The sequence below is a fragment of the Solanum dulcamara genome, chromosome 10 (assembly GCF_947179165.1).
Source record: "Solanum dulcamara chromosome 10, daSolDulc1.2, whole genome shotgun sequence".
In the NCBI taxonomy this organism is placed as follows: Eukaryota; Viridiplantae; Streptophyta; class Magnoliopsida; order Solanales; family Solanaceae; genus Solanum; species Solanum dulcamara.
The window spans coordinates 69,412,684-69,430,911 of record NC_077246.1 but is presented as its reverse complement, the minus strand read 5'-3'; the positions used below and the strand labels follow the sequence as shown (position 1 = coordinate 69,430,911).

Here is an 18,228-nt window from a genome sequence, read left to right as displayed (position 1 = left end):
TTGTTATCGTCATTGTTTCTCTTTAATTAATATCCCTAACCAAATTGACCGGAATTTTAGCCTTCTAAAAATAAATTTGAGGCCTAAAGTTGAAAAAATCAAATATTTTTCGAATTTTGAAATACAATTTAAATGAAGTTCAACTCATATTTCAATTGGTCTTGCCACAAAATTGATTCTCTTCACACACATTACATTGCTATCACTTTTACAAAAATTGATTAAAAGTTAAATACTTGAGAAAATTGGATATAACTTATAAAATCAACCTGTCTGTTCACATACATTACATTGCTATCACTTTAACAAAATTGATCAAAAGTCAAATACTTGAGAAAATTGGATATAACTTATAAAATCAACCTGTCTGTTCACATACATTACATTGCTATCACTTTAACAAAATTGATCAAAAGTTAAATACTTGAGACAATTGGATATAACTTAAATAGTAGCACTTATAAAATCAGCCCAAGTCATCGTCGTCAGCTCATAATGTTATCCATCTCATATTAGTGCTGTGCTAAGCAGATGATGTACCAATTTCAAGTCCATGTCCAGATGAACCAATGGCGTGGTGATGATGAAGATATCGATCCACTTGGCTACATCCGCGCCTTCCCCACAGAGCAGAATACAAGTAGTATAAAGTTCAAAAACCGGATCATAATGCAGCTTGTGTAACCTGTCATTTCGAGTTTTAGCAAAGGATCCAAGTTCAACTTCAACTGAAAAGGGATTTATATTAATGTCTCCCTCACCTTATTCAGCTTTTGAAGGAAGGTCTGGTTAACTTCTTTGCGAAGACTCTCTACATCCATTGCGTATTCTTCTCTAAGATCATTTAACTGCTGCAACTGTTGCCTCGTCCTCTCAAGTACCTCGTTTAATTTACAGAAATCCCTGAAGAGGTGAACTTCAGTCGATCTAAGTAGTAGTATGTTTTTGATTGCGCAAAGGGCCTGCAGTTAAAGCAATGTCAAGCATATAATAGACTTTTGAAAGATGTCACCACCATGCACGGCATTATTTTGTATAAAAGAGGCTTTGTTCAATGTATTGAGGACGGAAATGAAATGAAAGATAAGCGGGATAGTTCAAATAAAACAAGTCAAAACATGAAAAGATGATTTATGTCTGTTCCATCCTGACCCTACACCAAAAACGAGAATATTGTCCATCTTTAAAGATGAAAATGAGTCCCCATCCTTACCAAGGATATCCTCCTCACGCAGTTAACAGGTTTATTCAAAAGTTTACATCTGATAAGTTTCTTCACAAACCACGAAAACTTTCCCTATGAAGAAAACCACGGTTGAATTTCTTGTTCTGAAGTGACCCCGCCACTATCATCCCAACAGACTTTGACCCATACTCAAACCCAAACAGATCTAAAGAAGAATTTAACCCAAAAGACTTAGTCCCAATGAAAACATTTTTTTAAACAGACAACGCTCTACTGATTACTTCTCCCATCTAACCAATGCTCCACCATCAAACCACAGCACAACAGACTCATATAGCTACTTGTAGAAAATGAAAGTAGGTGATTTAGTTAAGATAAAGGATATACAGAACGACACTTTAACTTTGGAGGTATATGGATGTACTGACAATAGATGCAACTGTGGATTTTACGTAAAATTGCTGAGGATGAGGATCATCTCTAATATTTGAAAACCTAAGGGGTACATATGAAGTTTAGATAAATAAGATATTTTTGAAATTAATGCTCATTCGCATCAAAAACTACACAAACCTTTTCTATTAGATCAAGATCGCTCGATACCATTAAATCAATGATGGCCTTCAGTAACAATCGATTGCTAAAAAAGGAAACCTCAGCAGTGTTCTCATTTTCCAGCTGACTCTCGGCTAAATCAGCAATAAGAAACAGTGACTTCTTATGTAACCTGATATCCAGATTTGAATTGCTAAGAACCTCCTGCATACAAAGACAGCGAAGGAAGTTACACACTGCAGCAGCAAACTAGTTCTAACTTGACTCAATCTTCAGTCACCTGAAGCATTGTATCTCCAGCTTCCTGATAAAACAAAGTTTGGCCTTTCAAATTGTTTCTTATTAGTGCTGAAATAGCAAATAAAGCTTTTACTGCTTCTTCAGTGGTGTGAGATTTCATCATCTTCATCAGCATTGTCAATGACCCAAGTTCCAGGACCTGAATGCAAAAGTCATTGCATAGCGTTGATACAATAGCCAATAAATTTAGAATATAAACACAGAAATTGCACAGATGAAAGCTACGGAGAAATTAAAGCATTAAAGACCAAACTTGTATAAAAACATAGCTCCTACCTGCTTCTGAACAATGGGGTTATTTTGACTGGCTTTGCCAAGAACCCATGCTGCAGCAGTCCTTATCTCTGGTTCAGAATGATTAAGTACTCTTATAAGTACACTGAAGCCTCCAAGTTTCTGCAGATCTGTAAACAAAAACCATGTAAGCATTAAGAAAAGTATACATGTGCACTCAATAGCTTCTTTAAATGGAAGGAATGGTGAGAAATCGGTTCATGCCTGCATAAAGGAACACTACTGATGAATCCTCAAAACATTAACAAGTACACATTACACATAAGCATCATTAAGAAGATGCATAAAACCAAGATTAAGAAAGGCTGCTAGAGTTCAATCCCTAAGAGGTCAGCTGTAGGCTTATTAAGGCAGCTGCTGGTTCGAGCCTCCAAAGGCTTGATAATAGTCTTATTAGGTCTCGGAAGTGTGTCTAATGGAATATAGATGCTAATGAATTACTGCAGTTGATATTAAGTCAGAAGTCATGTCTCTCTACCTAACAAAGGTCGTCTGCGTGACCGCGGACACCACACCCTCCCCAGACCCCACGTGTGGAACTATACCGGGTATGTTTTTTTGTTGTTGATATTAAGTCAGAAGTCATAAAACCAAAACTTAAAGAGGCAAACACAAACATCTGTAATACTAACAAAAGAAATGCAGAGAACTATACATACCAATTGCATTATCAATATGCTCAACAAGTACCAACAGCTCCTCTAAGGCACGAAGATGATGCTCCAGAGGTAGGGATGAATTATCTAAATCATTAACTGCAATCTGCATCAACTGCGCATCTGAGGGCATTTTTAGCTTCTCCATCAGTTCCTGGAGAAGAAACAACATATAAATGTATAATAACCCAACTGAAGAACAAAATCATATTAGAAAAAGGACCCTTTTGCGTTTAATACAATTGCAAGAGGTGTCAAAATAATTCTTCATTTCTTTTCTTTTTTTTGGTTGGGGTGGGGTGGGGGGATAAGTAAATCAAATTAAAGATGAAACAAAATGGATATACGGGTAAAGACGAGATGTCCTCACCTATGCCCTATCATTGCCCACTCCCAAAACTACCACTAAGCTAAAAAGAAGCAACGAAGATAGACAGAAATATCGGTCAGGAAACTTCTTGGATTCTTCATCAACTATACTCACCATAGTAGAATTTAGAGCCAAACAAGTAGCACAAAACTACATTTTACTTTAGTTTCTAATCTAAAGCCCAAAACCTGGTTGTAATTAGATGAACTGATGGAATCAGGGAAAAAAAAGATAATTTCCCATACTACTTAATAAAACCTCCTCCTTTATCCCAAATTCCCAACCCAAAATGGCAATGCAAGAAGAAATGGTAATTGAAGCAAATAGTAGGGGAAAACGTGCTTAAATTAGATGCTAGAGTCCCTTAATTGGGTTCTAACTAGAACACTATGAGCTCAGATTTTCCCCACATGTATAAGCATTTTCTTACATCGGAATGGATTTGTTTCAACATTTAAATAAATGGTGGTCAGCATTGCGTGGCTTCAATTATGTGATGTATCAATGACAAATCAAGTTGAGTGATCATAGGCTGGCATGGATCATGAACAGTACAATGGACATTTTTTTAGAATAAGCAAATCAAACAGATTATCCAAAATAACCGTAGGTGCACTTCACTAGCATCTACAATTTTGAATTTATCTTCTTCTAATTCTTTACAAATTAGCTAGAACCAAAAGCTTAATCTGAAGCCCTCCCTACTTACTACTTTAGAACCACATGTTCATAAGCAAGCATTTCATGCGAAGACTACTGAGATCAGCCCAGTCAAAAGCCAAGTTTTAAGATACGTATTCATAATAAAGTTTCTATTTTATTTTCCAAGAACTGTTATACATTTCCCTCTTACACTAGGAGAAGACTAACAGTGATCTTGTGAATCTAATAGGAGCTGGACATGCAACCTTTCTAGAGTTGCACATTCGTGCTATGTTCAATAGAGTGAAGTTGAATATTAAAAGATTTGCCCTTTTTCGACCATTATGGTAACTTAGCTCAAAAGTTGAGTCATAAGATGACGCATATTCTGCTTCCGAAGCTCCAACCAACTTTACTTGCAAGCTTCATTTATTCAGTTTCCTATCAAGTTACACTGTCATTTTGCCACATCCTACACTCCAGCTGTTTGCAATAATACATTCTACCTTCAATACTTCTCAAGTTTACCCTATTATTTTTCAATACTTTATACATGTAGATGTTAAGCAAGAAAGGGTATTGGTTCTTTTCATCTGTGTAAGCCTTGGTGGACAGAGGTACTGGGTACATATGCTAGTGCAAGTTGGGGGTATTATAAAAAACATTAAGGCACAACGAAAGAATCACAAGATCGTTAACCACACCTTTAGTTCGGTCTGGCGATTGTTTAGCTCCTCCGGAGACATGCGTTGAGCAACTTCTGATCTTTCTTTTAGTACTCCGGGATCTGAATGCCCTGTGTATGTCAATTTAACACGAAACCAAATCATTACACAAGGGTAAACATAAAACCAATTGTATAAGTAAACATGTCATTCAATTCTACTTAATCAGTGGTTCATCAATTGACTCTTTATTCCAAAACCGACAACAACAACATACTCAAGCCAGCTATTACCACAGGTATTTGCTGCCTCCCACCAGGGGCGGAACCAAAAGGTACCATACGGGTTCAAACGAACCCAGTAATTTTAGTCCAATTCTTGTATTTGTAGTAAGAAATGCAAGAAATATGTACAAAAGTTAGATTCAGAACCTAGTTACTAACACCTAATATAACTATTCTAGAATTTAGTTCATGGGATAAGGTGAATATTCCAGGACTAAGTCTGATTACAAGAACAATATAGTATAGTCCCACGAAGTGGGGTCTAAGTATTAAATTTATACTTTTGTTTGGTTGAAAGTATAAATATAAATTTAAACTTATACCTTCAACCAAACAAAGTATAAATTTAATTTCAAACTTAAATCCTGGATATCACACCTTATCCCGTCAAACTTGGTATCGGATAATCAAGTCCACGAATCAAACAACCCCATAAAGTTCAAATTTTGGTATCCTAGGATAACTAAGTCAATGAACCAAACAACCCCACAAAGTACAAATCTTGGTATCCCGGGATAACTTAGTCCACGAAACTTAGTCCACGAATAAAACAAACCCATAAACTTCAAATCTTGGTATCCTCGGATAACTTAGTCCATGAATCAAACAACCCCATAAAGTTCAAATCTTGGTATCCTAGAATAACTTAGTCAGTGAACCAAACAAACCCATAAAGTTCAAATCTTGGTATCCTAGGATAACTTAGTCCATGAATCAAACAACCCCATAAAGTTCAAATCTTGGTATCCTAGAATAACTTAGTCAGTGAACCAAACAAATCCATAAAGTTCAAATCTTGATATCCTAGGATAACTTAGTCCACGAATCAAACAACCCCATAAAGTTCAAATCTTGGTATTCTAGAATAACTTAGTCAGTGAACCAAACAAACGCATAAAGTTCAAATCTTGGTGTCCTAGGATAACTTATTCCACGAATCAAACAACCCCATAAAGTTCAAATCTTTGTATCCCGGAATAACCTAGTCCGCAAACCAAACAACCCCTGTAAACTTCAAATCCTGGTATCACCAAACCAAACAACCCCCATAAAGTTCAAATCTTTGCTCCCATTTTGCCTTCCACCAACATAAGTACCCGATAACTCTATCCACCAGGGACACACACAACAACAACAACAACAACATACTCAGTGTAGGCCCACATAGTATGAAAAGGGTAGAATGTACACAAACACTCTTAATATACCTTACCTCTAACTCAGAGAGATTAGAAAATAATTATAAAAAAACAAATAATAGCAGAACAGTAATCCTAATTCATGTAATGCACATCTTCCTATCCACCATGGACACATAGGAACAAAATATTCAATTTTTTCTTTCACAATAACAACTTAAAATCAAAAGTTAAAAAAAGGATAATTGGGGGAAAGTAAAGTACCTATAGCCCATTGTAACATTCCATCTAAGGAAGAGAAACCACCATCAATTTCCTCATCTTCTTGAACCGTAGCTAATTTATCTCTTTCTTCATTAGGGTTACTAGACAAAACAACAACATCAGCTACTTTACAAGTTCCAAAAATTGAAAAATTTGCAATTGCCACCACCATGAAAACTGCTACGAAAATAAATCGCCCCATTGCTGATTACTGAGCCCTCTCTATACTCTATAGATTAATTTTGTTTTAATACTATATAGTATATGACTATTATATATATACTATATAGAAAAAAATGCTAAGTAAATATTACGTTAACCCAACAAATTGGACCAATTGAAAGCATCCACGTGGTCATTATTTGTCACTTTGATTTTAGTATAGGCATACATGGAAAAAATTAAAAAGTATTAAATAAATTTGTTGGATTTGTTATTGTTTTGATAAACTGATTAAGGTTTATTTTTTTTATAATTTATGAAACTTATGTATCAGGTTTAAATTTATTTGGAAAAGATTTGGGTGTTCAATCATGTTAGATTTGTTTGCTTTGACAATTTGTTTTAAGGATGACTATGATATATGAAATTAATGTTTTAAATTTGAGCTTATTTGAAGAAGATTTAAATGTTGAAATTCAAATTTTTAGTGAAATCAGATACAAACTTTCAACTTTAATCGGGTACGTCTGAATTGTTCTACAACAAATAAACTCACAAAAAAAAAATTAAACGTAGATAAAACTAAATGACGACTCTAAAAGCGGATATTTGTGCAATTATCCCGTGTATGTCAAATTAGCATGAGGCCAAAGTCATCGGACAGTAATCTTAATTCGCAATTGTCAATTTTATCTATCGGTAAGTATTGTTTTTATTTATCTTGCAACTTCTAAATTTTTTGGATCATAATCTAAAGATTCATTTTGAGTAGATTCAAAATCTTATAAAAGACCATTAGACTTTTCACTAAAAATTTATAAACTATTGCAAATATTAGATGACATTATAATAATTTTTTATCAAATTCAATGATATATGAGTAAGCATCACACCCAATCTACTATTATCTGAAATGATAATTTGTTAATGATTATATTTACACAATTATTAAAATTAAGAATAAAAATTAGGGAAAATTACACCTAATAGACCAATTGTGAAACTATTTACCCTCTTACTTTACTTTTTTTCATTTTAATTTCGCATATGACGTCAGCACTACTGCTCCTCTTTTATACCATCAGAGTATATTGGTATCAAGCAATTTCGCTGAAGCACTGTCTCTTCTCTCTTGATACCATCAGAGTATATATATACTCTCATGTTATCAAATATGTATTTATGCTAGTGCTCCTTCCCTTGTTCCTCTTTGATACAATCAGAGTATATTATACTTTAATGGTATCAAGCAATTTATCAAGTAGTTTCTTTTTTATGCCATCAACGGAGCTTTAGCGAAACTGTTTGATACAATCAGAGTAAATTATATACTATCATGGTATAAAATATGCAAAATAGTTAAAAATAAGGGGTATGAAAGTAATTGGATATCCAATAGTAAATAATTTTTTTTTAAGATATAACAATAATTATCCCTAAAATTTAAATAATGAACTAAAAAGATATATTTACATAATTTGAACATCATCATAGTTCTACGAACTAATTTCATAGGATAGCCTCTTTGCATAACATCATTTAAGATATAGTCACTTGTTTAAAAAATTTACATCCAAAAATAATTTTCATTTTCTGGTTAGCATATTGTAAATTCCTATAATTCTTTTATATTATTTTGTACAGATAAGGAATAAATTAAATTGAGGTATCGTGAATGAAATAAAATAAAAATATTACGAGTGAAATGAAATAGATAAGTTACAAAGTTCAAATACACATGTCAAGTTAAACTTCTAAGAAAAATGTTTGAAGTTCGACATAATCAAGCCAAAATCAGACAATGAGTAAAATTTGCTGACACAAGCAATATACCAAATGCGGGTTTTCTTCAACTTCTATCTCGAAAATCTAAAGTTACTTTTGAATTGATTAAACTTACGAAAATTTATAGACTTGGTTATAACTTAAATAGCGATCCTCAAATCGATTACTTGGGCCCTTGGGCCCTTGCCCCTAGTCAAAGAGTATAAGCATTGGGCCTTGGCCCAATGTCTTAGGTTCAAGATTAAAATGGTTTATGTTGGGAAAAAAATTAATGAAAATGTGTTTAGATGTATCTTTTTTAGAAAAGAAATGTCGGTGAACATAAAATTGTACGTTTTTTCCTTCAAATGAGTAAGTCTTTGATTTTTGTCATTTAGCAATCGAACTTATGTCTAGTGAGAAGACATAATTTTTAAAAAACTAAAGTCATGACTAACATAATTTATGGCGATATTATATGATATGAAAATAGAAATTTATATCCTGCGAAAAAATTATATTATGAAAGACATAAATTAAATTAAAGACCAATTCATTTGAACAACAAATTGATGAATAATCCTATTGGGATCGGATTGATTAGAAAATTCTCCTAAAAAATAAAGAAGAAGCAATTTTTATTTAGAATAGAAAAATAATTCTATAAATTAGCTAGGGGTGTATAGCACGTTGAAGCCTCACTTCAAATGGAAAAAAATTGAATTTTTTTTATAAATTAGTTTTTTTTTTTGTTGGATTAGAAACCAAATTATTTTTGTTTTTAAGAGGAAGCATCAAACTTAAAATCAAATTCACAAAACAACTAATTATTTTCGAAAATAGTATAACTCAACAATTTATATTAAACTATAAAAAAATTAATTCAAAATCACAAAATTGTTCTCTAAAAATATTTTATAAAAGCATTTCTAAATACTATAAACCTAATAAGACAAATGGCACCAAACTTTAAAAACGCTACAACATGAAAATGACACGGCATCTTCATGAAAAAAACCATATTTAGGTTAATTAACTATCTCGACTCCTTAAAAATGAAATAAACAATTGTAGGAAGAGCATTGCTCTTATCATAAATTAGCCATGCAATACACGAATCTAAATTTAGAACGTCGGATATTATAAATAAATTCTATAACGTGTGAATATTGAATTCAATCAAATATCAACACAAATATTGAATGTCGAGTAGAAAAAAATATAATAAACATGTCTGACTATAAAAAATGAAACAATTTAAAGATACATCTTATCATGCATGAACTTTACAAAAAGTTAATATATACGTGTACAAAAGTTATGTATATCGTTATTTACTTGCACCATAGAAGTTCTCTTCTAATCTTTAAAGCTCAATAAACCACATGTTAAAGCATCTCCACTATAATATACCAAAATTTCTTATAATTGAAGGTTTGTGTTGGAGTGTTGATAAGTCTTTCTTCATTAGATTTTAAGTTCGAATTTTACTTACGAAATTCCTCTTATTTAGGAAGCAATTTGTATATAACTTTGCCTTGATATAAATATTGTACATCAAATATTAAATCAAAAAAGAATTATCTGAAAAAGAAAGATAAGTTCTTTATCTTTAAATTTCATTAAACCACATGTCATGAAGCACCTCCATTATGATATACCAAAATCTCATCTAAAAAAATAATGGTACATTTTTTTTATATTATATGCATAAACATTGCCTTTCATGACAATTTTTTATAAACACGAAAATTTCATGGGCACAAAAGTCTCAAAAAAAATTCTTTTTAAAATTATATACATTTAAATACTTTCACATAAAATAGTATGGACGGAATATAATAATTCGATGGATATTGCCAAATTTAATTTTACATTTAAATTTTTATTTTATGTTTGATTATAAAAATTCTTGAATAAACACTTAATAATATTGAGATTTTGTTGCAGATCTTCATCATATTTATCTATTGCAATTCATTAAGTGGTTGTAGCATTACAAGAATGCACTTGATGGTTAAAATATTGGGTGATTAAAATTCAATCTTTACAAAAATATATTTACATAATGATCGAGATTTAAATAATTAAAATTAAGATTTTTATCAAGTGCAAATAAATAAGATAATTTATGTTTGGATTAGCTATTCTGATATTATTTTTTATTGACTATTTGTTTTTTTGTATTTATAAAATATAAACATAATATGCATTGCATATTTTTTAACAAGTAGTTGTTTGTTTGCAAAAATACATTCCTCATTATTTACTCGGAAAAAAAAACGTTTGAGAGACCTCAATTATATTTTTGTCATTTTTATTATTTTATCTCAAGATAATCAATCCCGATATCATTATCCTATTCTTTGGCTAGAATAATTAATTTGGATGTTTATTATTCCATCCTCTAACATGAATAGCTTATTAATTATTAATCTTAATACGACTCATGTTAAAATTAGTAATCAAACAAGAAATACAATAATTTTTATTTTAAAATTATTTATGTTTGTCCAACATCCCAAACGACTTCTGAAGTCACCATTTTATTTATAGGATGTATAAATGTACATTAAAGGGTGCATTGAATTAATATATTTATTAATTAAGTGAATCCATCACATATACTATTAAATATTTTTCAAGAATTTTTGTAAAATCTAACTCCACCTAAAAGTTTTAATTGGTTGTGTAACCTTACAAGAAATCCAAGGGTCATTTTTGGTAAGCTAATAGTAGATGGCTACTTAATTAGTGAATAATTAGAATTATTAATGTTTCTGCTAAATGTACCTTGCTAATAAAATTAAATAGATTACAATGAAACGATTGGCTGGATTGAACTTTTAATCCACTCCAATAAAAGTTAAACATTTTAGTACAAATCCATCTAGTCATGATTAATATTTTTTGTTATTTTTAAAGGAAAAAAACATATGTGTCTAGTGTATTTTGATGTTTTATTTATAAGATCACTATAAATAAATTTATATAATATATATATATATAATTTGATAATTTTTTTTAAAAAAATATTTCCCCTTGGAAACATCATTAAGGAATAAAAAAGGGGAAATGAAAGAAGTTTGAGATGAAATAATTGAGACAACGCGAATTTGAATTAATTGTGATCTCTTGGATTTAGTAAATTTTTGATAATCGGTAAAGACACAAAAAAAATTTTTGAACCAAGTTAAAAACATACGGTTCAGTATTCTGAGTTGTCTTACGGTCTTTTATTCTAGCTACTATGTTTCAGTATTCTGAATTGTCTTACGGTCTTTGATTCTATCTACTATGTATTAAAAAGTTCGATTGAGTTGTAACTTATTATTATTATTGGACAATTGCGCAGGGATCAATCTTTTGCTTAAGTTAGCCTCAAGTTGGGATAACTTTGAAGAGGGTTCGACGACGATCTGGTTAGTTGTTAAAGTTTAGATATTAGAATTAGTTTCTCGCTTGCAAGACTTTGAAAACTGAATTTTGTTGAGACTCATAAATTTTGTAAAGTTGGGAGAAATTCAACAGAAGTATAAGTCTTGATTATTTATCTTTATGAGTCAAATATTTTTCACGTAAAAATACAATGTCATTATATTTATTTTGTTCGATGGCATAATGAGCATTTTCCCTTCTTTTTATTATTTTTAAGGAAAGAAAAAGGCTATTTATGTCAATATAATTTCATAAGTGGATATACTTATATTCAGTAGACTCAATAGATTCTTGGTGTTTATGTCAACGTAATTTCATAAGTAGATGTAGGTATACTCAGTAGACTTAACAGACTTTCAATGTTTGTGTCAGCGTAATTTCACAAGTGGATGTATGTATACTCAGTAGACTCAACAGACTCTTGGTGTTTATGTCAACGTAATTTCATAAGTAGATGTAGGTATACTCAGTAGACTCAACAGACTTTCAATGTTTGTGTCAGCGTAATTTCACAAGTGGATGTATGTATACTCAGTAGACTCAACAGACTCTTGGTGTTTATGTCAACGTAATTTCATAAGTAGATGTAGGTATACTCAGTAGACTCAACAGACTTTCAATGTTTGTGTCAGCATAATTTCACAAGTGGATGTATGTATACTCAGTAGACTCAACAGACTCTCGATTCAAATAAAGCAGTTCAAAGCAGATTTTTAAAAAGGAAATACAATAGATTTTAAAAGATAATACAAAAGTGCAGAAGTAAACATTTGAAGGTATTTATTTGACTGTAAAATATTTTTATTAAGAATAAAATGATAATCTAAGTTAAATTATTTATAAAACTTTAGAAAATTATCATTTTTTAAAAATAAATTATAAAAAATATTATCATGTAACCCAAAACGGAAGAATAAGAAATAAGATACTTTGGTAGAGGCCAAAAAGTAATAGTAGTAGGAAAAAAGGAAGATAAAAAGTAGAGAGTATAGACCAAAAGGAATATGTTATATACAAAAAAGAATAAGAATAAAATAAAGGTAATTTGCAAAAACGATAATATAAAAATAGAAGCACATTTCACTTGTGTCTCGTAAATATAAAAATCATATGATGTAATAGAAGTACTAAACGTAGGTGAAAAGAAACCAAAAGGAATGTTAAAGTTAGAAATAATAGGTGGTACTACTTTTTTCTTTATAATAAAATATTTAGACGATAAGTTATATTAGAAATAACAATTAATATCGAGAAGAATCACTATTAGTTATTTTGGAATAAAATAATAAAGATGACAAAAATATTTCTTAGATCCCCCAAACTCCTTTTTTCACTAATAAATAAGGTAAAACATATTTCTATAAATAAATAGCTTATTCTTATAAATTATGCAATGCAACCAAACGATCCTAGTAGTATATTGGTAGAATGAAGAAGGGCGGAAAAAATAATGATAAATTGAATATGCGTGTTTTTTTATTAGTCTATATTAAAAATAGTAATTAACACTTAATATTATACTTTAATTATAATTATTAAAAAACAAAGGGCGGTTGCAAAGACCTATAATATCACGATCCGAATTCGGGTGTGATGTCACTCATTTCAACCCACCGAGACAAGTTAGCTTAAAACCCAACAAAAATTAAATGGGAAGTAAATGAGATAAAATAAGGTTTAACTTAGTAAAAAACAAGTAAATAATCTCAAAATCCCTTAAGACTGGTTGTCACGTGTACAATTCACTAATACATTACCGAAGTATGAAAGGAACAGTCACAATGTCTTTGTCTCTAGAATAAGACTAAAACATAATAAAAGAGTAAGAGGTGTCCGCTAGATGGATGTAACAGCTACCTCAACACTCGAAATGATAGTCTCAGATGTGGTAGGAAACACTAGGAGATCAAGCAAGTCCGGGCTCACAACCTACACAAGTATAAAAATAAGGGGTGAGTACTAAACAACACTGTACTCAGCAAGTGGACAACTGAACTAAGCAAAGCTCAATAGATACAAATACTCATGTCCTCCCAATCGAACCTCCTTCACAGCAACCTGCATAAAACCAGTCCAACTCTACACTTGTACAATAATACAGTCTACGAATACTCATCAATAGCCTCATCAAATGAATCATATCAAGTCAAGTTCACCATATACATAGCAATAAAGGGGTAAACACAAATTCACAAATATCATAAAGGTGCAATGCAATACAATGAAGTGATGCATGTATGTCCTATCGGTACACATCCGCTGAATCATAGTCCGGAATTTATAGGGGACATTTCTGTCCATGTAACCTGCCACGGAGCGTGTGCCCGACCCCTTTGTTTCATATCATTCCAGTCTCATCATAGTATATCAGAACCAGTGCAATAAGTCAATAATCTCATCACATCGATCCCACCAATACACGTCATTAGATTGTCATTTTATACCATCATCTCTATTTTTAAGATCAATCATACAGTCAATAACTCAATTCAATTTTCATTTTAAGCACTTGAAGCTTAAATTGAGGTTTAGAAATTCAATTACCTTAAATAATTAAGCAATCACTCCGGAACTTGAACCTTCCCTTTCAGAACAGTATCCAAAACACCATAATCTAATCAAATAAATAATCATAATAAGATTTTGAAACTAACATCACATATATTACTATATGTTTAGCCTAGACGCAGAGACTCACCCAAATCTATAATCACATTTTCAATCCTGATGCCACTTAATTTATCAAGTCTCATATTTCTTAAATTCAAGCCTAGGGTTAAGCCTTAATTCCTCCAATATCATAGCTCTAATAGTATTCATATAATATAATATATCTAATATTAAATTATATATCTCAATATATCAAAACTTGAATTATAATGTGATAATTAAAAGAAATATAATGTGACAAAAATCGTAACTGAAATCCTAAAGAAACTCACAACCTCTCTTTGCTTAGTTGCCGCACTGGTGAGTTCTTCCTGATCGATTTCTTGTTATTTTCTTTCTTTTATAAATAATTGTGAACCTAAAGTACTCAATCCTACTATTTTATTTTAATAAATAAAGTGATATAAGATATTAAATAAACTATAAATTTAGTCCACCAACTAAATTAATTATTTAAAGTTATCCCTCAACTAAATAACTGTAGTTATTAAATAGTCCAAAATTTCATTGTACATTTACGAAAGGGTTTTTTTATGAAAGAGATGTGACTCATTCTCAAAATGATCTAACGGGTCATTACATATAATTATGGTTTCATGTGTACTTGGTATTTTTTTGGCTTAATTTTGGTATATATATATTAAAAAAATTAATATATATATTTAATTATTAACTTCAGATAAATATAAAAACAATAAACTTCAAACTTTAATTTTATTTTAGTATAAAATCTCATCACGTATTTAAAATTATAAATTTTATTAATATTTTGCTATTTCATATATGTCACATAAAGTAAAAGAAATACAATAATATAAGTACTTTATGACCTATTTGAAATCAGACGATATTTAAACCCTAAAAAACATACATTTTCAACGTGCTCATACCTATCTAACCAATGAAATTGTCAAAACATTAATATTAGGTCATCACTAGTTCTAGGGATCGTATATATACGAGATGAGATAGATAAAAATATTTGATGAGATTGACTATGTTATTTTATTATACGAAAAAAGCTAATTTCATTATTTTAGTAAAATGGTGAGATAAAATAATTTGGATTAATTAATATTCATAAATAAATGGGAGATAAAATAATTTTATATTTTATTAGCAGATTATTATTCTTATCGCACCAACAAAAATGACTCCTAAAGCAATGCCACATAGACCATGAGTCATGGTCCACTACTATGACGACCACACGTTACTGAATCAGAATACGCGAGTTTAACTTTTATCATATATACATAAAAAGAATTTGATCTTAAATATATAATGTATTAATTTTCAAAGAAAGTTTGGTTGATTTTTTTTCCGTCACCCTAGTTTCGTCCATAAATATCATTATTGTTGAATATATGGACTTGAGTAGTACTGGAACAAGATACAATATCAAACGAATTCAATATTTATTATATTTCATAAACAAAATATCAGATTATTCTAAGATGTCGTATTAATTAAAATTTTATTCCTTTTGATAAATAAATGCTCACAATTACAAACTTTCATATATACGTAATTTTATAAAGATCGACTAATTAACGACAATAATAAGTATATTCTTTAACATAATTATTTCACATGATACGAACAATCTTTTCACGTTGATTAAATATTGTGATCTTAAATCACATGTGCAAACACTTACATAAATAAAAGTTTTAAGTGAATGGAACTTAAATTTTTAAAATTTCATTAAAATGGAAATGACGGTAACCTTACAATCAACTCAGGGGTCATTTGGATAAAAATTGATATATGGCTACTTAATAGACTTAATTAGTGAATAATTAGAAGTATTAATGTTGTTAAATGTAAGCACGTTATTAATAAAATTCACACCATTAAAATCATTAAATTAAACATCAAAGTACAAATCTACCTAATCATGATTTTTATAATCCAACCATTTAACAGTTTACCCAAAATTATAAAAAACAAAATTTCAGTACGAAAGATAATAAAAAGAAAGGAAAGAAGTTGGAGAAAATATAAATAAAAAGCCATTAAGAAAAAGGGACGAATAGGCAAAAAGTAACTATTAAAAAAAAGAAGAGAAAATGAAAAGAAAAAATAAATACTTATTTTTAAAAAATTAAAAAAATTAATTCGTACTATGGTATATGTCACTAGACGGCTAAAAGATGAGCCAATAATAAAAGAAAAAAGTACATATAAATTTATTTCTTTTTCTTTTTGTAAAGAAAAAAAAGGCGTTTGCGTTTTAAGGACAGAGTGACAGAATCCAATTACTTATAAGATAATTATAAATTTAAGCTATTATTTAATAATATGCTTTTATAATTATATAAACTCATGACATATTTAAAATTACAAGTTTTAAAAATCCTTTTTTTTGCTTATACTTCATATTCAATCAAATTATTATGTTACATGAAAGTGAATCAACAAGAATAGTATAAATACTTTATAAATATAGTTATGACCTATTTGAAATGAAACATTATTTAAACCCTCAAAAAATAAACTTAGTCAACCAATGAAATTGTCAAATTAAGCATTAATGTTATATGGAATGGGTCTTCACTAATTTGACCCTTTCATGTAATTAATATTTAGTTAAAGCCTAAGTCATATAATATAATCTATGAGTCATGGTACACCACTATTACTACGACCACACGTGTCAAAATCACAATAATCAAGAGAATTCAACTTTTATTTTATGTATATATTAAAAAAATTAATTGAAAGAGTTGGAATGAATATCTTCGACTAGCCAGCTAGTTTAATCCTTAAACGTCACTACTTAGGTTTGTTTGGTTTGGAGATATGCTACGATACAGATCAGTTATACTGTGATTAGTTATTTTGATGTTATTTTTTATTGATTATTTGATTTATTATATGAAAAATAACGTATATTGCATGATATTTTAAAAAAAATTATTTACTTATAAAAATATCCTTCATATTATTTAATAAAAAAATATTTGAGAAACCTCAGAAGTATTTTCATTATTTTTATTTTCAATATCTACCATATACATATTTATTTATTTTTTGCATATATGATGTGATTTTTCTAGCGAGAAGGATGATTCAGATAAATATTTTTCGCCCTTTAAACTCTACCCCTGAGTTTGAATAACATTTTATTTATAAAACACTATTTAGTGATTTTCTTGTAAATATTTAATTATTGTGGTGATTATTTTGTTGTTGATGATTGTTTAGTGATTTTAATGCAATATAGCTTTTATGAAGATTATCTCCTTTTATATTTAGATTTTTCCTTTACTATGTAAAGGGAGAGTCTCCCTTATTTATGTTTTTCTAGTTTCTTTGTATCGAGAGGAGTCCTCTCCTTTAGGTGCATAGTTTCTAGGACCCTTTTTTGTGTGCTTGTATCGGGGATGAGCTGATTGACCTTATTAGGAATATCGGCTTATGAACCACCATAGGATTGGAAGTTAGGTTTATGCCCCCCTCCGTGTATCTTTCTATTTTTATGTATAATACAGCTTGGGGGTGAGCGGCTCAACTCCTGGCCGCGCATGAGAGGTGGGAGCCTCGTGTATGGTCTGTTCCCAAAAAAAAAAAAAAAAAAAAAAAAAATGCAATAAAGTAAAAGTTAAGACAAGGAGAACTTAAGAGTTTTTGTGTGGAAATTAGGCATACTCTTAGTAGCCAAAGTAGGCTTTGTGTGGAATATGATTCACAATCACTTGTTTGACCTAATAAGATAGATTAGAGAATAATCTTTTTTTTTTCTCATTCGATTTTCGGTTATATTAAAATTAAATTAAATTAAAATTTGCATCAATTTTTTTTATAAGGCAGACCGCTTTATAATAACAGTTATT

At 30.0% G+C, this 18,228-nt stretch overlaps 1 protein-coding gene across 1 annotated transcript; it reads right to left on the bottom strand.

Annotated features, from left to right (window-relative positions):
* Positions 1-317: 317 nt before the first annotated feature.
* Positions 318-6,597, bottom strand: LOC129871382 (hsp70 nucleotide exchange factor FES1). Its single transcript, XM_055946283.1, has 8 exons — positions 6,356-6,597; positions 4,708-4,799; positions 2,995-3,145; positions 2,318-2,445; positions 2,022-2,180; positions 1,760-1,945; positions 762-962; positions 318-685 (listed from the first exon to the last, which is right to left on the bottom strand). Exons 1-8 carry the CDS (start codon positions 6,555-6,557, stop codon positions 665-667), a joined length of 1,140 nt encoding a protein of 379 aa, XP_055802258.1. The 5' UTR covers positions 6,558-6,597; the 3' UTR covers positions 318-664.
* Between the last annotated feature and the right edge of the window lie 11,631 nt (positions 6,598-18,228).

What these genes read in the sequence shown, in the direction of transcription:
- LOC129871382 (XM_055946283.1), bottom strand. Translation starts at nt 6,557, where the DNA reads ATGGGGCGATTTATTTTCGTAGCAGTTTTCATGGTGGTGGCAATTGCA. An exon ending in GCATATTGATAATGCAATTG is followed by an intron (nt 2,446 to 2,994) that starts GTATGTATAGTT and finishes TTTTGTTTACAG; the next exon opens with ATCTGCAGAAACTTGGAGGC. An exon ending in TCCTTCAAAAGCTGAATAAG is followed by an intron (nt 686 to 761) that starts GTGAGGGAGACA and finishes TCGAAATGACAG; the next exon opens with GTTACACAAGCTGCATTATG.